Below are 24,909 nucleotides of genomic sequence, written 5' to 3'. Positions count from 1 at the left end.
GGCAAGCTTCAAAACCAAAATCGTCACCGTCCATGACGTGACGGTATTGCCATGACGCGACCATGACATTTTACTCTAAACAAAAGGTTTTATCAAATAAAACACACTTGTATCAAAACAATTTATTCCCGTATCGGCCAATCCAAGTGCACCCTAGTGACGTCTAGAGCGAGCAAGTCTATATTCGCCCGCAACAAGTGCGAGAGGGACGGGCTGCTTCTGGCTAATTCCCCGTGCAGTCACTCCTTGACTATTTTATTTAACACTTAGTAGATATGACAGGTGACAGAAGTGAAACTTTTGGCAAGCTTCAAAACCAAAATCGTCACCGTCCATGACGTGACGGTATTGCCATGACGTGATCTTGAAATTTTACTCTCAACGCGCCTAAAGAAGTTCTAAGATACTAAAATCGTCACCGTCCATGACGTGACGGTATTGCCATGACGCGACCTTGAAATTTCACTCTAAACAAAAGGTTTCAAATAAAACACACTTTATAAAAAACAATTTATTTCCGTATCGGCCAATCCAAGTGCACCCTAGTGACGTCTAGAGCGAGCAAGTCTATATCCGCTCGCAACAAGTGCGAGAGGGACGGCCTGCTTCTGGCTAATTCCCCGTGCAGCCACTCCTTGACGTATGTGCCCGCTGATGTTACGAGGTGTGCTCGGAATAGTTGCGGGTATTCTGTAATAAATAATAATTCGTTTAATTTAACACTTTTATAAATAAACTAGCTTACCACCCGCTTTGTCTAAAACTAAATAAATTATATGTATATACTAAAACCTTGCTCTTGTATCACTCTAAACAAACCTTCCTCTTGTATCACTCTAACAAACCTTCCTCTTGTATCACTCTAACAAACCTTCCTCTTGTATCACTCTAAACAAACCTTCCTCTTGTATCACTCTAAACAAACCTTCCTCTTGTATCACTCTAAAGATTTTCGAAAATTCCACATATAAATAATAACAAATTTCAATTTTTTTCAGTTAGTTCAGACTATCGGTCGAAGCAAGTGAATTTTCGAAAATCTTTGAATGCAGTTCTATTTCTTTTAAAAAATAATGGAATTGTTTCCACACTGTATATTAAAAAAAAACGCATCAAAATCCGTTGCGTAGTTTTAAAGATATATATATATATATATATATATAGGTTTTATCCCAGAAATCCCACGGGAACAGGAACTATGCGGCTTTTTCTTTGAAAACGCGGGTGAAGCCGCGGGCGGAAAGCTAGTGGTATATAAAGGTCTTAGTGTCTTACAATTAATTTAGTATTACAGCATGTTAGCCGTCATTTAACAGCATGCAAATTTATGTTATTTTACTTAACTACTTCTAACTACTCTGACTTACCGGGCACCATTTCAGCGCTCAAATCCAAAATTTGCCGCGATCTATTGATCAAAGGCCGCCGGTGCAAAACTCGTATCGGCGTTTTCTGTTTAATGTTTATCCTAGCCGGATCATTGAGTTCCGTATTGCGGTATGTGTTTATGAATTCTATGTCTTTTTCTGTTACTTTTATAGGGCTCGTTGTATCCTGAAAATAATTTATATGATTAATGAAAAATAAAATGATGACTAAACGTTTTATATTTCGTTAAAAATCCGTTAAAAAGTCTTTAATTTCTAAAACTAAAGGCAATCTAAAATAATATCATAAACTAGCTGTGCTCCGCGGTTTTACCCGCATTGCTCCTCTCCTGTTGGTCTTAGCATGATGATATATTATAGCCTATAGCCTTATAAATTCCTCTTGAATCACTGTATCAATAAAAAAAAACCGCATCAAAATCCGATGCGTAGTTTTAAATATTTATGCATACAGAGGGACATAGGCACACGTAAAGCAACTTTGTTTTATACTATGTAGTGATTAGTAAAGATTTAAATCACTACATAGTATAAAACAAAGTCGCTTTCTCTGTCCCTATGTATGCTTAAATCATTAAAACTACGCAACGGATATTGATGCGGTTTTTTTTAATAAATAGAGTGATTCAAGAGGAAGGTTATAGTATGTAATTTATTAGGTTTTAGACAAAGCGGGCGTAGCCGCGGGCGGTAAGCTAGTGTTTTTATATAGTTTAAACTTACTTCATCAAACTTCGAATGTGTAAGCTTAATGCATAACGCTTCATATGTCTTGCATTTTGTCTCTTCGCCTTTCTTCAATTGTATTAAATCATCTCTGAAAATAATTATAATTATTTATACTTATATTATTTTATTAATTTTTTACTTGTAATGTATACAAAAAGGTAGCTGAACTAAACACAACATAAGCTTCATTTTAACACCCAAGAAAATGTATCGAAAATATTAAAAACAAAAATGAACCTGGGTATTAACCCACACTAAGGTACAACCAACACACAACACACAATAACAACCAATATATACAAAAAATCAAGCAATAATGAACCTAATTTACTAGAACTTAAAATAAGGTACAACCAACACAAAAAAATCAAGCAAAAATAAACCTTATTCCCTATTAAATAAAGCACATACTCACTTGCTAACATAAGTTAGTGACTTGACAACTACGTCACCGCTTTTGCTTATTTCAGCACATGCTTGTTCCAATTCTTCTAACTTTAATTGTCTTATCGGATCGGAAATCTGCAAAATTAAATTAAAATTAAGTAGATATTTGTATGAAAAATCATATTTTTTTGTAGTGTCTATTTTATACTAAATGATTGCATAGGTTTAAGAAATAGAAATTTAGTTATAATAGATATAAAATATTTTTTTCGTGTCGTGTAACTGTAAATGGCTCACTGGCTCCTGAAAAACAGTTCTTACTATCTTAGGAGCCTGGGTCGCACTAATTTGTTAAATGTTTTAAGTGAAATAAATGATTTATTTATTTATTGATTATAATATTTTATAATATAATATTATATCTATACTAATATTATGAAGCTGAAGAGTTTGTTTGTTTGAACGCGCTAATCTCATGAACTACTGGTCCGATTTGAAAAATTATTTCGGTGTTAGATAGCCCATTTATCGTGGGAGGCTATAGGCTATATATCATCACGCTAAGACCAGCAGGAGCGGAGCAATGCGGGTAAAACCGTGGAGCACAGCTAGTAATAATGATAATACCTCAATAGCAAACGGTCTCCCATCTCCTAAACATCTTACGTCGACATCTTCTCGACCGGCTGCGATGAATTTTAAACGACTTTCTACGTCGCTATCGGAGAAACTGTAATTATATTAAATAAAAACATATAAAAATTGTGTAAAAGTGATATTATTTATCTTATAGAGAAATATTTTAAAACAATGGCGTAAAATGTAAGCTTACCGAAAGTTACATTGTACAAATAATTTAATTATTTAAATAATTTGTAGGTATGAATAAACTTTATTCAAAAAATAACATATCAATTACATTTTAAACAATATTATTTTTTTTAAAAAACATCACTTACAATTGGGAAACTTCGTTTTAAAAAACTGTAATTTAACCTTATTTGCACACCATACATTCAAAAATATCTACTTAAAAATGAAAAATCCAACATTTATAAACTTAATATCAACAGAATAACTTAATTAACATAACTTACTTGAATAACTTAGCCAGCGGCGCGAATATAATTTCCTGTACCGAAGTTGGTAGGACTCTTTTGCCGTCTAGCACCCACGGCGATTGAGGTAGGTTTCTGCTTAGTTTTATGTACCTTGAATTATAAAAAAATGGTTAGGTATACGAGAAATAGTATAAGTATTGGCAAACACCAACAAAATCGCGTATTAACTTGCGTAGTAAGTAAACAACTGAATTCAATAATATGTTCTGTATTAAAAAAAAAATAGGATAGTATTTAAATTATAGAAAGTATGTGATTATTTTTATTTTTGACAATAACTTTCTGTATAATTTTTAAGATATTAAAGTCGTTTTATCTATAACTTCCAAAAAATCTTATCATAATCAATTTCGACAAAAAAAAAACAATCCTTCAAATTAAAAAAACTTGATCCCTCGCAAAAACCAAACTTAAAAAAAATACTTTAGGCTAGCAGTGTTGCTAGTGATGCGTTCTATAATGCCTGAAGTGTTGCCAATGTACAAAAAACCCCGCCAAAACAGCAAAAACCAACAAAAAACCCACCTCCCCGCCAAATAAGCCGGTGCATGAGCGCACACAACGCTCACGCACTGCGCGTGCTCTTGCGCCGCGAGGTTCGCACCGCACGCTAGCAGTGATGCTAGTGTTGCGTTTTCTAGCGCCTGGTGTGAAAAAATATCTTTAAAATTAAGAGATTTAATGATACCAGATGGAGTTAGTACAAAAAATATTATTAAGGGCTGATTTTACAATGCTTGGATAAAACTTATTCGTGGAATAATGTATAAAACTTCCATTTTAAAAACGTCTTCTAATTGCCCGTATTTGACAGTTTACGTGACATTTTAATAGAATCGTGTAATACTTTATTGGACGGATAAGTTTTATCAAAGCATTGAAAAATCGGCCCTTATATGTATAATAAAAACCGTGGTTAGATTAGCATCATAATATTATGCTATTATGTGATCACAGTGATGCGTTCTCAAGTGTTGCCATAAAACAATAAAAAAAGACGGGTTGCACTGGGGGAGTGCCGGCAGAAGTGAAAACTTGATTATTAACGTTGAGCATGTTTGATATTTTGGAATGATATCCGTCTTACGCTTTTTCGATCAGGTCACGTGTTCTGACGCGAGTTTAAGATTTTATACCCATTACAGAAAAAGTGCTCAACGCCGCTAAAGAAGTTTTCCCTTCAAAAATACGAAAATCTTGTAAATAAAATTTGGATTACAAAAATCTAATTAAAAAAAGGTAAATAACAAAGTTATTTAATTGTTAAAATAACACTGTATTTAGAAGTTTATATCACCTGTTCAACAGATTGTCTCGTGAATTCTGTGGGGAATCTCCTTTTCTGTTTACTGCGAGATATGAACAAATCCGCCGACACTATTTTGAGGATTTCCAACTCCTGTAAAAAGACAAAATATGGAATAAAATGCTGCACGAAAAAATGTCGGTTTCCTCACGATGTTTTCCTTCACCGTTCAAGCAGTGTTGATGTTATAATATGCGCAGATAAATTGAATAACTAATTTATTTCCTGCACGCCCACCTGCCCCCCTAGCCAAGTGGCTTTCTGTTAGCGTAGTGTACGAGAATAGACTACGAATGTATGAGATTGACGTAAGCTGTAGATAAACGTATCTAGGGGGGCAGGGCAGGCTAAACTTGGCTAGGGGGGCAGGTCTCCAACCTCAGACTTATCGATATGAAGTCTAGGTCTCAACACTGAGCCACCACTGCACTACGGTTTTATACAATACAAAAATATATAGCTTAGGTACTGCCCGCGCTCACTTTGTCTAAAACCTAATAAATTATATACTAAAACCTTCCTCTGGCATCACTCTATCTATTAAAAAAAAAAATTGCATCAAAATCCATCACATAGTTCTAAAGATTTTAGCATACAAATGGGCATAGGGACAGAAAAAGCGCCTTTTTTATACTATGTAGTGATTATTGCAACAAATTAAGTCAACAGCAAAAAACAATAAGTATAAGTAGCATGTAATATACTTTCATATAATTTGAATAATGTTTGATTTTACAGACAAACACTCAAAATTCAACTTCTCAATAAATCTATTTTCTTCTTTTTGCTGCTTGCTTTCCGAATCGGTGGTAAATGTTAAAAATATTTAATGACAATTCAAAAGTGCTCCTAGAAGAATAGACTAGAGTAGATAATTTTTGAAACAAAAAAAAATCGCAGTCGGATGAAACCCATTAGAAAAGGAGGGGAATATGATGAAAATAAAAGGAAAAATAAATTACGGTCAATCTGAGTTCGGGAAGAGGGAGAGGGGAGCTTTTAAGAGAAAAAAATGGTCTCTCTCGATTTCTGACAAAAATACAAGTCCTACGGAAAAAAGCTCAATGGCAAAGTTGTAGGTAATTAAAAGTTCTACAACCTTTGTATTTACAATTTTTTCACATAACCTCAAAATTTAGGTGAAAAATTCAAAAAACCAAGTTTTTGGTTTTTTATTTTTATCTAATTCAAAATTAATTTTTTTTCTACGAAATTTGGTGGAAACTTACTTTATTATGTCCCAAATACACTGTAGTTTATTTGATTGAAAATATTTATTTTTTCGCCTTATTTTGAATTAATACCAAAAAAACAACCTAATTTTCAATCGAAAAGTCACCCGTCAAAATATCAGCTATTTTCAAAAATTTGGGAAGCCTTTTATTCACTGAAATCTCTACTTTCATATGGTGTAAAAAAAAATAAACACCACCATAGTAAATGTTCTCAGGAAATGCATACAAACAGTGTGAAAATGAGCTTTTACTAAATCAGGCACACTTCTCAAACTACCTGAAATGTTTTTATCGACATCATTTTGCTTTTGAATATGCTGTAAAATATTATACTTAGAACAGATAATTTTTTTTCTTTTGAAATATTACCGAAAAGCCGATACAAGAGAAGATATAGAGTTCGAGAAGTGTGCTTGATTTAGTAAAAGCTCCTTATCACACTGTTTGTATGCATTTCCTGAGAACATTTACTATGGTGGTGTTTATTTTTTTTACACCATATGAAAGTAGAGATTTCAATGAATAAAAGGCTTCCCAAATTTTTAAAAATAGCTGATATTTTGACGGGTGACTTTTCGATTGAAAATTAGGTTGTTTTTTTGGTATTAATTCAAAATAAGGCGGAAAAATAAATATATTCAATCAAATAAATTACAGTGTATTTGAGACATAATAAAGTAAGTTTCCACCAAATTTCGTAGAAAATAAATAAATTTTGAAGTAGATAAAAATAAAAGACCAAAAACTTGGTTTATTGAATTTTTCACCTAAATTTTGAGGTTATGTGAAAAAATTGTAAATACAAAAGTTGTAGAACTTTTAATTACCTACAACTTTGCCATTGAACTTTTTTCCGTAGGACTTATAGTTTTGTCAGAAATCGAGAGAGACCATTTTTTTCTCTTAAAAGCTCCCCCCTCCCTCTTCCCGAACTCGGATTGACCGTAATTTATTTATCCTTTTATTTTCATCATATTCCCCTCCTTTTCTAATGGGTTTCATCCGACTGCGATTTTTTTTATCTTTTTATTATTTTTAAAGGCTTCTACCCCAGTCTAGAAGTCTAATTGAATAAATAAAAGTTTGTGTTTGAGTTTGAATTAATAAATATATTTGAAATACCTGCAAATCGTTAGGATAATCCAAATGCACAGTTATAAGCAGCGGTGAATCCATATCAAACTTTTTATCAATATTGACCGCCACTCGCTCCCTGAATGTCATCTTCCATGCGTCTTTTAGTGGTGTTATTATATCTGAAAATATTTTAATAATACTAATTATATATTTACATCGCGTTTTACCAGCATTGTACATGTCCTTTATTTTAATGGTTGCCTGGAAGAGATTGCTTTAAGCAATAAGACAGCCTATAATTGAACCATATTCATGTTTTCCATGTTAAATTATATATGTTTTTATTACTGGTAAAGTACAATAGTGTCATAAATAAATAATAATAGTTTAAAAAAACTAAAAAACACGCTTTTTATAGAAAACCGAACTAAAAAATAGAAAATTTTATCAAATTAGTGTGTTGTCATCGGTCCTCAATAAATCTACAAAGTTTGAACGAAATCTGGCCGTTTAAAGTGGGTCAAAATCGCGCCCAAAGAAGTCGGTTACAAACATACAGGTGAAGCGTGTAATAAATAAAACATGCTCAACTAATTTCGCGTTGCTAGTAAGTGATAAGGCCTCTATTTATAGGCCTGTATTTATTTATTTGTTTTTTTATTTATTTATTCTTTTACGTTAGCAGCACAATTATTATAAACTATAGTATTTAATAGTAAACAAAAATATAATTACACTTTTTCTTATCTATACTAAAATTATAAAGCTTTGTTTGTTTGAATGTGCTAATCTCAGGATCTAAAAAATCTTTCAAAAATTCTTTCAGTGTTAGATAGCCAATTTATCAAGGATGGCTATAGGATATATATCATCATGCTAAGAACAACAGTAAAACCGCGGGGCACAGCTAGTGATACAAATTACAATATACTTACTTGGATCATAATCTGGGAATGTGTCCTTTATTTTCAACGCAATTATTTTCTCACGCATTATCGTTGAAATTGGAGCTGACAACCCACATGTGTAAGACTCACATTCATAGCTGAAAAATAAGGTATTTTTTGTTTATAATTGATAACTAGAAAAACTTTAAAATTATATGTGAAACTTCTTTAGGCGCATTTAGAGTAAAATTTCAAGTGCACGTCACGTCACCATCTCGTCATGGAGTAAAGTGACGATTTTTGTATGTTTGAATCTTGCCAATGAAATTTCACTTCTGACACGTGCGTCTCTACCGTGTAGTTAAAAAAATAATATCAGGGGTGTTTAAATCTGTACAAATACATGACATTGCTAATATAAGTACGTACATGAATAAGTTATTATAAAAATTAGTTTAGCTATCTCAGAGAAGCATAGCAACAAACACAATGATAAATTTTATGTATGTGTAACTTTACATTTACATCAAACAAGCAAATGCTCATTCTAACTCCACTATGTAAAATAATTTTAGTTTAAACAGGTGTAGAGCGTTCTTTTGTTGTTTTTTGTGCGTTCAAATAGATTCTATGCAATGCGATAATACTGAAGAACACTGAATACAAGTTTTTACATTAAAAGATCACAAAAGAATGCTCTTGCTCTAGCTCTATGTTCGTTTGATGTAAATTTACTGTTAGAATAAGGTATTAATTGAAGGTATTCTGGAAGAAATTATATTGCTGGGGTCCAAATGTCGAAAGACGCAGCCTGGAATCCCATCTCTGTATCAAATATACTAGTATTACCACAAAACAATTTTAACACAGTATAACTTTAAACCGGGGATCTGTCACTTTAATAGTTGTCTATGTGAAATACGACACATAATACCAGATTAAAGAGAACCAGATTAAAGAGAATCTTCGCTTAAAGTTAAACCCTGTCTAAAGTTTTTTGTGGTAAGACAGTACATGTTTAAATTCTAAAATATTCAACATACTTTTTCTTCTGAAATATCTCCTTAATGCTGCAAATAGTGTGGTCCCAATAATCCTCTTGAAGCACACCAAGACAGCTTACGCACACATCTATCTTTTGTTTCTTATTCGGAGGATATAAAGGACTATCGTTACAAAGAAACGATTCAGAATTCCGTTTATTTTGTCTTGAATCTTCTGATGGATTCGTTTGCATGTTCGTTTGTGTGGTCATGATTGATTCTTCTATATTATTGGACGTTTTTACAGTATTTGTAAAAATAAGTGGTTCATTATTTTTATCTGCATCTATATACTGAAAAATATAACATGCATGTATGATAAAATATTATCTGCTGTATGAATGTCTTGTACAAACTCCTAATAATTCGAAAAATTAATATAATTTTAGAATTTTTGTGAAAATTCGAGTGGCCGAATGGATTTGTGTGGCTAAAATGGTGGTGATAATGATTTTTCTTTCACAAATTTACGATTGGATTTGCGTATATACTTTCGAAGCTTGTGTGATATTTATTATTATTAACAATACCTACATGAAGTATTTGATTAATACATTTGTATATATTATGTTTAAAAAATAAGTTTTGCTTAATTAATCAGCGCTATATTATATTTTGTAATTGATTTTTTTATATCAACAATCACCGGTCGCTCAAACATCGTGTGCGATAAAAAATAACAAAGCTTGGTAAACACATATTGGAGTATCCTATTAAATTATAAACAGACGTTCGAACTGGTGCGACCGGACCACCGTACTCGTGCGGTGCGATCGACTCGCCACACGACCGCACCGCACCTAGGGTTGCCAGTATTTAAGATGCCAGGATTTAAGGGTTAACAGCATCAAAAATACGAGTTTTAGTTATTTTTTACGGGAGATAATTAAAACAGCAATGTTAAATAGAGAAAATTTATTTTTGGCATTTATATTTGCTGTTGGAAGAAACAGCTTTTAATAGCTCTTCATTTTCTAAAGCGAATGTATAAAAATCTTTGCACGATAATTTAAAATTACAATTAATTTGCAGCTTCGCCTTTACAGTTTCAATATTCAATCGGTTTCGGCTATCCGTCCAGGCATTGCCGCACAAATAGACCGGGAGATACTGACAGAAAATTTCGAGTCATTTGTATCAGGATGGCGGTTCTACAGGGGTCTTAGTACGCAATGACAAAAAGAAAAACGATGGTGTGAACACTGGTACCGGGGGCTTAGTCGCGTGGGCGTTAGTCGAACTCGTCGGAAAAATAGCAAAGTCAAACGATTTGTAACACAAAAATTTTAGAATTTACCGATAGCCCATAAAAAAGAAGTAGGCGGTAGTGTCATGCCATACTTTTCCGGTGTGACTTACAGCGCGCCATACCGACGCGAATGTGTTGATTTAAAAAAAACAATTCAACCATTTGTACCAGGCTAACTTTTGCACAGGTAACCATCGTCGTGCAGCCATTTACGAAAATCGCCATGCCATACTTTTCGGACGATTCCAAATGGTCGCCATACCGCCGAAAATCTGCAAACTTTTTTTTTCGCCGAACCATTTGTAACACCCTAAATTTTTTTTTCAACAACTCCTGAATGATTATAAATAGAAGTGTGATAATGCCATACCTGTGGGAGGTGGCGAATGTGTATAGGATTTTTTTTTTTTGTAAGATTTTATTCGTATTTTGAACGATTAGTAACAGTATGGAACTAATTTTTCCTGTAAGTTTGAGGTTCAACGAATATAAATACAAAATTTCAAAGATCTAGGTGGTGGAAATCTTCACTTATAACCAGATGTTTATTTTGTATAATATTGTACGGCTACTATTACCACTACTAATACTATTGTAAGACGCAATGTCTGGCAACGCAGATATATGACAGATGCTTGTCAAATGAAACGACCAACACAAACATAGCAATAATTGGAGTTCTATGTATTACAATAAGTCTGCCATTGTAGTGTGCCTAAGGGTGGAGACAGTGTTGCCATATCTACCACCTTTTAGGTAGATCTACCTATATCTATCTATATTTTTTTTATTCACATGTATAGCGTTCACGATATTACAGGTGGTTTTGGCACTTTACTATAAGTACGGTGTAATTTTCCCAGAGCATACTTTTTTCAAGTTTCGAAAATTTGAAATGCTATACTGAAACAATTTGGTCCAATTATTTTATTAATTTTTCTTGAGCGCGACAATCTTCCGCCCCATGGTAACATTATGGGATAATAATTTTTAGGTAGAATTCCATCCAAACGAACCGAATACAATGCTGCCATACTGTAACAAATGATTTTATGTCTTGCACCTTGAAAGCCCCTTGAAAAATCAAGTTTTTTGAAGTATGTTGCCCCTTTTTCCCTCTATTAAAAGTATGGCAAATATAATAATGGTCACATTGCATCATATACTTTCCAAAAATCCAAATGCCATACTGGTACAAATCGCCAATTCTTTTCATTTTTTTTTTACGTCTTGGCTTAAGTCTTACAATCGTCCGCCCCATGTTTGCAATCTGCGATATTTTTTTTTAGGTAGAATTGTATACAAACAAACAGAATATAATGATCCCATACTGTAAAAAAAATATTTTACGTATTGTACAGTCGTATTTTTGAAACGTGACGAATAAATTAATTTTTCAAGTATGGCAGCACTTTTTCCCCCTACTAGAAGTATGGCAAATATAATAATGATCACATTTTATCAAATACTCTCCAAAAATCCAAATGCAATACTGGCACAAAAAGTTTGGCGAAAAAAAAAAATTTTGCAGATTTTCGGCGGTATGGCGTCCATTTGGAATCGTCCGAAAAGTATGGCATAGCGATTTTCGTAAATGGCTGCACAACGATGGCTACCTGTGCAAAAGTTAGCCTGGTACAAATGGTTGAATTTTTTTTTTTAATCAACACATTCGCGTCGGTATGGCGGGCTGTAAGTCACACTGGAAAAGTATGGCATGACACTACCGCCTACTTCTTTTTTATGGGCTATCGGTAAATTCTAAAATTTTTGTGTTACAAATCGTTTGACTTTCGCTATTTTTCCGACGAGTTCGACTAACGCCCACGCGACTAAGCCCCCGGTACCAGTGTTCACACCATCGTTTTTCTTTTTGTCATTGCGTACTAAGACCCCTGTAGAACCGCCATCCTGATACAAATGACTCGAAATTTTCTGTCAGTATCTCCCGGTCTAAAAGAAAATATTCTTTGTTTAAAAATTACGATTAAATTTACGATTTTTAAAAAAACATTTAAAATATTGGAATTTTCGCGGCCGACTGAGCTAAATAAATTCGTATAAAAAAATAGATACACTAGCGACTAGATAATTTATTACGTTGCTAATATATGAAGTGATTAAAGGCGCAAATTATCCCTTTTTGAAATTTTCGATATTGTCGATAGAGGCGAAAGTATTGTAATTTTTACTGATTTTCGTTTTTATTTTTTTATATTATATGCAGGCGTTAGTAGAAGCTCTGTTTAGTACCAAAAGAAACCTTGAACTGAGTTCTACATGTGACAAAAATACCACATTCTAGCCACGAAGTTATTACGAGATATTGATTTTCAAAGAATGTCAGGGTTGTCCCTAGTAAACAAAATTATATATATCATCTATCTATTACTTACTATTATTTTAGTCGTTAGTTATAGTCGATATTTCAATATATTATTATATGTAGGTACATAATCTTTATATATGTAATAAATTACTTGAACAAAAAAAATATCTTAGATTTATAAGACAATTCAATAATATCAAATTAATACAAATTAATCTCCTTTTTTTGTGAATATTTCGAGCATTGATCATAGTAATCTCATTAAAAGTCAAACCGAATTCCTTGAAAATCTATTTCTCGTAATAAATTCGTGGTTAGAATGTTGTATTTTTTTCACATGTATACCTCAGTTCAAGGCTTCTTTTGGTACAAGTACAAGTACAAGTTACAACCATTGAAAAGAAGAAAACGAAGAGAAAAGAATGGGCAAAATTATATTTAAAAGACAGGGATTCATTCAGACATATGCAGTCATATCATAAATCTTTGTAGAGTTCTAAAATTTATATTATTAATCTTTTTTCAGTATTAGCCACATCATCCGACGCCATCGCCATTGATAACGATCGACCGACGTCCGTTTTGTTTGGCAGTAGAACTATGACTAAAGCTGTAATAAGTATATAGTCTATGACTAATGCGCTGTCCGGTGCGATCGCCCGTCCACACGCGCGAATTTGGTACGGTCCGCACCAAGTTCGGATGAAAAAACCATCGAACCAACCGTACCGTCAATAATAATAATTATGTCCGGCGGACCACTGTACACACGATCGAATATGGTCCGGAGCGCACCAAGGTCACGGTGCGGTCCGTACCAAATTCGAACGTCTGTTTATAACATATCGTATGATTTGTAAAAAAGAATAGGTATAATTATTTGTATAAAACTTTTATATTCATGCATATACATTATTTTATATTTACAAACCTTTTCCGCACATTTTTTAACATCAGTGTAAACACTGGGCTTTTTATAGCCCATAAAACGAAAACAGCACACATCACAACATCCAAGCTCCTTACAAAACTGATATAGAGGTTTGTTATCCATTTTGAAAACTTATAAACAATAGTAGAGATATAATTTTAAAAATTTAAAATGCTACACGAAAATTTTAAAGGTTAAATTTTAAAATCGATTACCGTAAACCAAATGTCATCTGTCATTGATAACAAGAGTCAAATGCGTTCCAATACACGCAAATCATGTTTAGAGATTATTATATAGGGATTGGAGAGGGATTAATAGAATAATCATATAGTATCAACTCTTTTAATGTTTATTTAAATATCAAGATATTTTCACGTAATTACGCCGTAGCCACTGTCGTGCCCGTAGCAGCTTCTGCTTTCTCGCCTCCTGTTGCTATAATAAAACAAAAATAATTTAATATTAAATATTACTAAAATAATTGAATATTACTAAGTATATTTATTACTATAATCGATGATATATCTTTTAAAACATTCACAACATCCATAAGAATGGTTAGGGAGCCAGGTGCAAATTTGGTTAACTATTTCCTCTCAAGAGATAATTCGTCAGACGCATGAGAGTATAGTATTATAAAGCCTCGTGAACGTCAGCTGGCGCTCGGTTGGGGGGGTGAGCGGTTGTAGCCTCCCACGCACATAGGAAAAAAAATACATTCATTCATTCATTTCCTCTCAGCTAAAAATTTGTCAAATTGTAGCTAACCCAATATCTCAACGAAAAAAAATAGTCAGCTGGTTACAACATGGTGTATTATACGTCAGCTGGTGTCTCGAACATGAAAGTTAAATTTAAAGAAAAATTTATTTTCCGTTATTTCCTCTCAAACAAAAATTTACCTGATGATAGCTTATATGTAACTGTGGATAAATATATATGTCAGCTGGCTGTATCTTGGTGGAAAAACCGTCAGCTGATACGGGAGGCTACAACCGCTCTTCCCCCCAACCGAGCTCCAGCTGACGTTCACGAGGCTTCATAATACTATACTTTGATGCATTTTACTAATTACCGCTTGAGAGGAACTTGGTCATAAAATCTGCTGCTGGCTCCCGGACCAAACATTGTTTGAATTTGTGTCAGATATTCGGAATTACTTTTTCATTTATTCGTATGACAGAGATGAATGATGATGATGATGAATATTAAATAGTGTTTAGGTAATTTTCATAACTTACCACCTGTACCAGTTTCAACGGTAGTATCAGGAATTTTTTGTGTTGTTGGTGTCGTTTTATTTCGTGGCTTCCATTTACTGCAACAGTTTTTTATTTAAACAGGGATAAGCTGTTGTTGTACATATTAGTGATTAAATATAACGCTAGAAAGGAGGGTACATGTAATAATATTACTTTTTACTACTCTTTGAGTGTGTTGATAACTGATCGTTGTTTTTCTTATATTTGATAGATATTTCTCCAGTAGACATTTTTTAAATCATCGTAATCATATGATATTCATCCAATACCTAGCTCCGCCAAATAATAATTATTTGATTTGCTATGAATAATGAATACTTACAATGTCATACGTGTTTTGGGCATATATCTGGCCGCCTGAGATCTGGTTTCCATAATCTCTCTGTAAATAAGACGTGCAATAATGGCATTATAAAAGTAGATGGATATTTCTTTGCTAAAAAGCATATGTTTACTTACTTCAACAAATTCACACTGATCATAGCACTGGGCAGCCTGGCTTCAACAGGATTGCTGACGATGATAATCGCATCGTCTTCGGTCCTGTTTTCAAACAGGGGAGTTTTAATCGACACATCGTAGTATTCTTCTGATTCTTCTATATCGTAGTAAATGTCGTTGGCTATTTGCTGTAAAAATTGTGAAAGAAAATACTGTTTCTTAACAAGTCTAGGCTTTGTTAGTTATGATGACAAAATCCTGTAACGTAACGAAGTTAAGAGACCGTAATGGCAAATATTACTTTCAGGCCAGGAAGGGATTTTTTTTGAAAAAATTTTGCAATAAAAAATATGACTGTGTAGTGTGTGTACTCCGTTATATTAAAATTTCCGAACCAAGTAAAGCCGAACCTATTGGGAAGGTAATAGACACATTATTTAAATTTAAAATCATACTTTTTAGTTTATAGACATGTTAGATTCCTCTGTAGTTTCTAGACAATGTACTTTCCTTAAAATATATGCCAAATCTTATATTTTTCGGTTTTTGAATATATCTAAAGTATAAGACCAAACATTAATCCTATAAAAATTCATCGTAAGGCCTTAAAAACTAACCTTTTTCAAACTCGGGAACAGTTTAAGACTCTCCTTTATACTCATGCGTCTAGTGGATTGAGATAGAGCCCGCCTGATCGCCCGTCTCACTGGCCCTAAACCTTCGCTTTGGCGGATCAGAGTGAGGAGACGGATTACGGATTCATAGTCCCATTCCTTGGAGTCCACGTAGCCGGGAGGTGCTGATTCGATCTTGGCTATAGATAAAGATGTGTTGTTGTTAATTTACAAAATACACACTTCATTTTATGTATGACTTATTTACTTGTCTATAAATATAAGCAAGGATATTAGTACCAAATGTGATATATAATCGCGTAAGGGAAATGTTCATCAATTCGAACGAATCTCGCAAATTAATTTTTTTCTCTTCTGCCAGTTTTTTTACAGATTTCATGTCCGTTGGTAACATCGAAATTTAAAATGTTATTATTTGCACATGAATCGAAATTGATCCAGCCATTTCGCAGGTACAGTAAAAATTTTGCTTTTTACTTATAATCTGTATGCTATACAGATTTGTTTAACAAACTTACCTTTTAACTGTACATTAGGTATTTTCTGCAAGTCCTGAATGAAATTCTGTTTATGATATTCAACTAGCCTGTCTAGCCAGCCAGATTTACGGATTTCTAGGCTGGACTGACTTATAGCTATAATATATGCGTGTATTGCAAGCCATTTCTGCAATAGAAGAATATAATGCATTTATAATCGTCTTAATTCATACATTGTTTTTAAGCTATTGCATAGCTTCTATCGCAGGCCTTGAGCGTGGGGACTGAATCTAGAAATTCCGTAACGAAAAACCTCACGCTTCCCACTCCGACGGACGGAGGTGTGGCTTGAAGGCTGTAAAGGACGAGTACACGCAGGCGGTAACGGGGCTCCCCGCGCAGCGGCTCCACGTGTATGAGGCGGAATATTAACGCTGCACGTGGAAGAGAGGCGCACCGCGGTTTCGACGAGGCGCACCGCGGTTTCGCCTATCGCGCTGTACTCAGTACGCCACGTGCATTGCGTTTACACGTGGAGGAGGCGTGGCCTAGGCGGCACATACAAGACAGCCGCCGCCGCTTTTGGATGCCGCCGCCGCTTTGAGTCTCGCCGCCTTTTGGATGCCGCCGCCGCTTTGAGTCTCGCCGCCTTTTGGATGCCGCCGCCGCTTTGTGCCTCGCCGCCGGGCGGCCGCTTTGAATCTCCCCGCCGGCGACGCATATAAATAGCCCGAATTCTCAAATGGAGTTCAGTTCGAGCAAGTGCTTACTCCAGACCAGTAGCGAATAAGTACTAATAGTGATCAGTTCGAGCAAGTGCTTATTACAGACAAGTAGTTAATAAGTAATAGTGATTAGGAATTGTAATTGTAAAGAGAAAATATATGTACTTATGTATGTCGAAGGAAGGGTTTTATTTCGACCACGAACCCAACAAACTTATACAGTCCACAACAACGTGTGGTCCTTCGATCGCCGGATATCAACGTGTGGCCCTTAGATCGCCGGATAACAACGTGTGATCCAACGAGCGCCGGATACTTCAAGGAAGAAACGCTGCACGTGGAAGACCAGATCCTGCCGAAGAGAGGAACGCATCGGCAACGAGCTCACCTTCGAGGGACGAATATCGGCAAACCGGTAACGTTGGTACTAGCCTGCTGGTGTTTTTGATCGTCACCAGGCGAGTCAGGTACCTACCGACGGGGCCGCGCTGTTGGTACTAGTCCAATAAGGTGAGTCGTAAGGTTTTTTACGGGCAGACACGGGCCGCCAGTGGTGACCTAGTGGTACGCGCCGGGAATCAGGGGTGCTGGTCAGCGGAACGAGTCTGCCAGTATAAGCCTGCGGTGCGTCACCTCTTTAGGCATGGTGGTAACCCGCAGCCAGGGTGACGCTGTGGAAGTTGAAGACCGGAGCCAGGAGACAGAGCGTGTGCGGCAAGAACGAATGCGGCGGCTGGTGCTGGACCCGTTAGCATCGCCGTCTGACGCACGCTTGACGTCAGCCACAGAAACAATGGAGATCCCGCCGCAACCGCGACGGCATTCGCCAGCGAGATCCGCTAGATCGGTGCGGTCGTCGGCGAGTACGGCGCGGCGGATTAAGGCAGCGGAATTAGAAGCGGCAGAGCGACTCGCCGCTATCCAGAGAAAAGAACTACAAATTGAGAAAGAACTAATAAATAAACGCTTACAGTTCGAGGTGTCCGCCATACAGGAAGACGAGGACCTGCCGGAAGATATCGTCACCGCGACAGAAGAACGAAACAAGGTGGACGAGTGGCTCCAGTCACATCCTGTGCCGAAGGATGACAGACACCAGAGATCCGAACTAAGAAGAGGAAGATCGCCGACGCCGACCAGAAGAACAGGAATCGAGCAGCTGGCGGCGTCCCTAGAGAAGATGGCGCGACCGCGCCTACGCCACGCGGACCTTCCTATATTTTCAGGTGCGATCGAAGAGTGGCTGCCGTTCCGAGCAGCCTACCGGGACACAAGCAGCATGTACCAAGTGTCCGACGCAGAAAACATCCAGCGGCTGCGTACATGCCTGAAGGGGGAAGCAAGGGACGCCGTGGCAGCGCTGCTTCACACTGCTTCATCACCTGAAGCAGTCATGAAAACCTTGGAGCAGTGCTTCGGGAGGCCCGAGATAATTATCGACAGGGCCATGGAGGACCTGAGGAAGCTGCCGCGACCTGGAGCAGCGGCCAAGGACATCAACAGCTTCGCGGTGAAGGTACAGAACGTGGTATGCATACTTCAAACCATAGATAGGAAAGGATATTTATACAATCCTATGCTAGCAAGGGAGATATTGGACAAACTAAGTCCGCACCTGCGGTCCAGATGGTGCGACTATGCATATTCACAGGAAGGTACGGCAGATCCGGAAATTGTGGTGCTGTCCCGCTTCCTGATGAGAGAGGCGGACCAGGCGCTCCGCTACACATACGCGCCGACGAGCAGCACTGCGCCAGCGCGCAGAGACACCACGGCAGCAGCGGCAGCGCGACCTGCTCCACCAAGAAGGAAGTCGGCAGTATACGCCACAGTTTCCAGCAGTGGTGATGAAGAGGAGAAGAAAGAAGAGAAGAAAGAAGAGAAGAAAGAAGAGAAGAAAGAAGAGAAGAAAGAAGAGAAGAAAGAAGACTTCTGCCTATGCTGCGGGCGCGACCACACCATGGTTGCCTGCCCGCGCTACGCCAAGCTGTCGGTGGATGAGCGGTGGGCGCTGGTGAGGGAAAAGGGCGCCTGCTTCAAGTGCGCCACGAAGAAACATCGGCGCATCTACTGTCGAGCGAAACCATGCGGCGTGAACCAGTGCCGCCGCCCGCATCATTCATCACTGCACGACGTAAGAAGAGAAGAGCCTGCTGCGTCGACCGAAGAAACCGTCATGGCGGTTGCTGACCGCGCAACCGCACCGCCCCGCGCCGTCCTGCTGAAGATGTGTCCAGTTACCGTCGTCGGCCCACGGGGGGAGGTATCGACGCACGCACTGCTCGATGAGGGCTCCACCATCACCCTCATTGATGAGGACCTGGCGCAACAGATCGGCGCCGAAGGTCCCGCCACGCCGCTCCGCATCCACGGGGCGAACATGGAGCAGATTGAAGAAGGAAGTCGACTGGTGACGGTGCAGCTGCGGGGGCAGAGCGACGGGACACTACACGACCTGCGCGCCCGCACAATGAAGAAGCTACAGTTGCATCAGCAGTCCATCCCGGGTTCCCTGCTTCGGTACAGACACCTGCGCGACATACCGGAACATGAGGTATGTTACGAACAAGCACGCGCGGGTGTCCTGGTGGGTACCGACCACTGGGAGCATATCGTGACAAGAGAACTTCGGACGGGCGGCGCCGACGAACCTGCCGCCTCCAAGACAAATCTCGGCTGGGTGATACATGGGACAACGCCGCGTCGAATGATCGTCGAAAGGGACTGCGTGCTTCACGTCCGAGAACAGCAGCAAGCGGACCTACGGCTACACAACCTGGTGGAAGAACACTTCAAGATAGAATCATTGAACATAGCCAGTAGACCGCGCATAGGTGAAGCCGACCGACGAGCAACGTCAATCGTCGAGATGACTACGAAGAAGACGCCGGGCGGGTATGAAATCGGCCTGCCATGGAAGAGGGATAATGTCCGCATGCCGCCGAGCTACAATGCCGCGCTGCGGAGACTTCTGAAGATTGAAGCCAAGATGGACGCCGCGCCGGAATTCGCAGCCGAGTACACCAAGCAGATGAACAACTTATTTGAGAAAAGGTATGCGGTTCCATGCGACGGCAGTGAAGGCGAGAGCAGCGTGTGCTGGTACCTGCCGCATTTCGCTGTGACCAATCCCAACAAGCCAGGGAAGCAGCGATTGGTTTTCGATGCGGCAGCCAAAAGCCACGGGACTTGTTTAAATGACGAACTGCTTGAGGGCCCAGACTTGCTACTATCACTGCCGGGTATATTATTTCGATTCAGGGAAAAGGCAGTGGCAGTCACGGCAGATATAGAGGAGATGTTCCTACAAGTAAAAATAAGACCCGAAGACCAGCCAGCGCAGCAGTTTTTATGGAGGGGGAGCCGACGCGACACGCCGCCACAGCACTACAAGATGACGTCCATGATATTCGGCGCAGCGAGCTCTCCGTTTATGGCGCATTACATCCGTAATCATAATGCGCAGCAGCACGCAGAACAATATCCAATGGCGTTGGAAGCGATAACGAAGAGCCACTACATGGACGATCTGGTGGTGAGCTACGCCGACGCGGAGGAAGCCAGACAAGCAATCGAAGAAATACGGACGGTGCACGCGGCGGCAGGCTTCAAGCTACGAGGATGGAACGCCAGCGATAGGAGCGTGCTGAGGGACGTGCCACGAGAACTGCACGCCAGCACACCAACGCAGCTGGGAGGAGCGCAGCCAGCCCCGAAGATCCTCGGGCTAATTTGGGACGCCGAGCAAGACGCGCTAGGATTCAACACAGCGATGAACAGGGTACCGGTGGAGGTGCGAGATCGCAAGCGCCCGCCAACCAAGCGCGAAGCATTAAGTGCGGTAATGTCAATTTATGACCCACTAGGCCTCTTAAGTTATTTCACCATCCGTGCTAAAATCATATTGCAGAGCCTGTGGCGCCTCCAAATTTCATGGGACGAACCAATACCTGAAGAAGAGGGCGAACAGTTTGCGGGCTGGCTGGCGCAGCTGGAAGCGGTCGGCGCGCTACGTTTGCCGCGATGCTACGCAACGGACAACGTCGAAGACATCGAGCTGCACGTGCTATGCGACGCCAGTGAACAAGCGTATGCAGCCGTGGCGTACTGGCGTATGCGGCGAACGGACGGCAGCGTACAAGTGAGACTCGTCTCGGCGAAAGCAAAGGTGGCACCACGGCGCGCGCAGACAATCCCGCGCCTAGAGCTGCAGGCGGCGGTGATCGGCGCCAGACTCGCCGATCAGATAAGAAGAGAGCACAGGTATGACATATCTCGTACTTGGTTTTGGACAGACTCATCGACGGTGGTGCACTGGGTGCGCAACGATGCAAAGAGATACACGCCATTCGTCGCGCATCGCCTCGGTGAGATTGGAGAACTAACACAAAGGGAAGAGTGGCGGTGGCTGCCGACTCATGAAAACGTTGCCGACGACGCCACCCGCCTAAGTTTCACCACGGGACATGATCGATGGTTCCAGGGTCCAGAATTCCTGACAAAGACGGAGGACCAGTGGCCCACGGAGAAGGAACTACGAGAAACTACGGACGAGGCTGATGTACTGCATGTAAGCGAGCTGCCACGGAAGATGGAATGGCTGCCGGATCCAGAGCGCTTCTCCAAATTCCGCACACTGGTGGGAGCAACAGCAAGGGTGCTCGCATTCATCGACATACGCATCAGACACACGGCGACGAGACTAGAATGTCGCCACCTGGAGCAAGCCGAACGACTGCTGGTGCAGCGCGCACAGAACGACAGCTTTGGAGAAGACATAAAGCGAATCAAGGACGCGCGCCCCATCAGCAGATCCAGTAGACTGTACAAATTAGACCCGGTAATGGAAGACGGCGTGCTGAGAGTAAGGGGCCGCATAAACGCAGCCACGGCACCCGACACAATGAAGAAGCCGGTAATCCTCGACGGCCGGCACAGAATAACCAGACTAATAGTGTTACAGGAACATTGTGCCGCCGGACACGCCAACCGCGAGCGCGTCACCAACGACCTGAGGCAGCGCTACTGGGTCATCCACCTGCGGCCTACAGTGCGCGCCGTGGAGAAGAACTGCGCGCTGTGCCGAGTACGCCGAGTAAGCCAAAGGGGACTTGCCGCGCGCTCGCCTCGACCCGTTCCACCGACCCTTCACCAACTGCGGGGTCGACTACTTCGGGCCAATGATTGTCAAGATCGGACGAAGAAGAGAGAAGAGATGGGGCGCGCTGTTCACATGCCTGACATCGCGCGCCGTGCACCTGGAGCTCGTCGCATCTCTGTCAACGGACTCAGCCATCATGGCGCTGAGAAGGATGGCAGCGCGCAGAGGGTGGCCTCGTCTGATGTACTCAGACAACGGTACAAACTTCAGGGGCGCCGATCAAGAACTGAAGAAGGCGTACAACGAGTGGGCGCCGGCGCTACAAGAAGAAGCGCTGCGCCACCGGATGGAGTGGCGCTACATACTGCCGGGTGCGCCGCATCAAGGCGGTGCATGGGAGCGGCTGGTGCGGTCGGTGAAAACCGCGCTCGGCGCGACACTACGGGAGAAGGCGCCGCCAGAAGAGGTGCTGCGGACTCTACTCACCGAGGCGGAGTTCGCGGTGAACGCGAGGCCGCTGACTCACGTGAGCGTGAGCCCAGACGACCCCGAAGCCCTCACGCCCAACCACTTCCTGTTGGGCTCCTCAACGGGACTGCCGACGACGGGGCCGTGCGACGAAGCAGACCGACGGACCTGGCGCGCCAGCCAGGCGCTCGCCGACCACTTCTGGCGCAGATGGATCAAGGAGTACCTACCGACGCTCGTGCCACGGGGGGAGGCGCGAAAGGACACGCGACGCCTCGAGGAAGGTGACGTGGTCATTATCGTGGACCACGTCTTGCCGCGCAACACATGGCCCATGGGGGTCGTGGTGCGCGTTCACGCCGGGCCGGACGACGCTGTGCGGGTAGCCGAAGTGAAGACCAAGAGCGGGATCTTCAGACGCCCCGTCAGCAAGCTCGTCGTGATGAAGGAGGCTACGCAAGCTACGCCGGGGGGAGGACTGTAAAGGACGAGTACACGCAGGCGGTAACGGGGCTCCCCGCGCAGCGGCTCCACGTGTATGAGGCGGAATATTAACGCTGCACGTGGAAGAGAGGCGCACCGCGGTTTCGACGAGGCGCACCGCGGTTTCGCCTATCGCGCTGTACTCAGTACGCCACGTGCATTGCGTTTACACGTGGAGGAGGCGTGGCCTAGGCGGCACATACAAGACAGCCGCCGCCGCTTTTGGATGCCGCCGCCGCTTTGAGTCTCGCCGCCTTTTGGATGCCGCCGCCGCTTTGAGTCTCGCCGCCTTTTGGATGCCGCCGCCGCTTTGTGCCTCGCCGCCGGGCGGCCGCTTTGAATCTCCCCGCCGGCGACGCATATAAATAGCCCGAATTCTCAAATGGAGTTCAGTTCGAGCAAGTGCTTACTCCAGACCAGTAGCGAATAAGTACTAATAGTGATCAGTTCGAGCAAGTGCTTATTACAGACAAGTAGTTAATAAGTAATAGTGATTAGGAATTGTAATTGTAAAGAGAAAATATATGTACTTATGTATGTCGAAGGAAGGGTTTTATTTCGACCACGAACCCAACAAAATTATACAGTCCACAACAAAGGCATAGCATGCAAAAGCTTTACCGCGGCAGTCCCCGAGTGCCACACGTTTTTTTTTTTCACAGAAAAAATGAAGTTAACGTACATTGGCGATCGCAATAAAGGCAGGAAGAAGAAGATAATACAGCGGATTAGCATATAGGTACATATAAATATGAGATACTTTGTAACCAGGTAAAACGAAATCTATACTTAATATTATAAAGTTTATTTGTTTGTTTGAGCGCGCTAATCTCAGGAACTACTGGTCCGATTTGAAAAATTCTTTGGGTGTTAGATAGCCCATTTATCGAGGAAGGCGCTACGCTAAGACCAACGCGGGTGAAACCGCGTAGCACAGCTAGTACAAAATATCAGGGTATTGAGTTTGTTTTTTAAAATATAATATTTTCATAGAAATAATACTTACAAATGAAAACATAATTCTAATGCGATAAACGATTAGAAAAGCGTTTATGATTTAATTGCACAGTTCATTAACTATCGATATATTATGAAGCAATTAATATTATCAGATGTTTTATCGATTTCCAATGGATTTTATATATTAGAATTTTCGTTACTTATATCAAACACAATGATATTTTATTAACCGACTTCCAAAAAAACGAGGAGGTTATCAATTCGGCCGGTATAATTTTTTTTTTTTTTTTAAATTAAATTTATATAAAATATCATTGATCAAACATCAGAATATATATTTTACAACTAGCTGCTCCACGCGGTTTCACCCCCGTGGCTCCACTCCTGTTGGTCGTAGCGTGATGATATATAGCTTTTAACCTTCCTCGATAAATGAGCTATCGAACACCGAAAGAATTTTTAAAATCAGACTAGTAGTTCCCGAGATTAGCGCGTTCAAACAAACAAACAAGCTCTTCAGCTTTATAATATTAGTATAGATGAAAGAAAGTACGATGTATTGAAATATAAAACGCATTAAGTTAATCATTTCACAATATAAAGCGTCATAGCGATCATAATTTATTTTTTCCTGTTTGCCATTTCTTCAATTATTAATCCTAATTAATTG

General features: G+C 40.2%; 3 protein-coding genes across 3 annotated transcripts; 1 reads left to right on the top strand and 2 right to left on the bottom strand.

The window, feature by feature from the left end:
* Positions 1 to 496: 496 nt before the first annotated feature.
* On the bottom strand, positions 497 to 13,907 carry Pus10 (Pseudouridine synthase 10). The gene is made up of 12 exons (XM_089713230.1): positions 13,683 to 13,907; positions 9,174 to 9,466; positions 8,179 to 8,288; positions 7,289 to 7,422; positions 4,923 to 5,024; positions 4,151 to 4,269; positions 3,602 to 3,715; positions 3,132 to 3,234; positions 2,533 to 2,639; positions 2,112 to 2,205; positions 1,368 to 1,554; positions 497 to 690 (listed from the first exon to the last, which is right to left on the bottom strand). Exons 1-12 carry the CDS (start codon positions 13,803 to 13,805, stop codon positions 512 to 514), a joined length of 1,665 nt encoding a protein of 554 aa, XP_089569356.1. The 5' UTR covers positions 13,806 to 13,907; the 3' UTR covers positions 497 to 511.
* A 114-nt stretch (positions 13,908 to 14,021) lies between these two features.
* LOC149475520 (uncharacterized) lies at positions 14,022 to 24,297 on the bottom strand. The gene is made up of 7 exons (XM_089713231.1): positions 24,286 to 24,297; positions 16,542 to 16,689; positions 16,006 to 16,202; positions 15,407 to 15,576; positions 15,270 to 15,329; positions 14,927 to 15,003; positions 14,022 to 14,120 (listed from the first exon to the last, which is right to left on the bottom strand). Exons 1-7 carry the CDS (start codon positions 24,295 to 24,297, stop codon positions 14,065 to 14,067), a joined length of 720 nt encoding a protein of 239 aa, XP_089569357.1. The 3' UTR covers positions 14,022 to 14,064.
* LOC149475521 (uncharacterized) lies at positions 17,870 to 23,280 on the top strand. Its single transcript, XM_089713216.1, has 3 exons — positions 17,870 to 19,071; positions 19,120 to 22,564; positions 22,599 to 23,280. Exons 1-3 carry the CDS (start codon positions 17,871 to 17,873, stop codon positions 23,278 to 23,280), a joined length of 5,328 nt encoding a protein of 1,775 aa, XP_089569342.1. The 5' UTR covers position 17,870.
* Positions 24,298 to 24,909: the final 612 nt, after the last annotated feature.

Source organism: Colias philodice, chromosome 30 (assembly GCF_061535455.1).
Source record: "Colias philodice isolate Cphi_HAF_F1 chromosome 30, ilColPhil1 Martin Lab GWU primary, whole genome shotgun sequence".
Lineage (NCBI taxonomy): Eukaryota > Metazoa > Arthropoda > Insecta > Lepidoptera > Pieridae > Colias > Colias philodice.
Note: the sequence above shows the minus strand (reverse complement) of the source record. Positions and strands in the feature narration are given on the sequence as shown.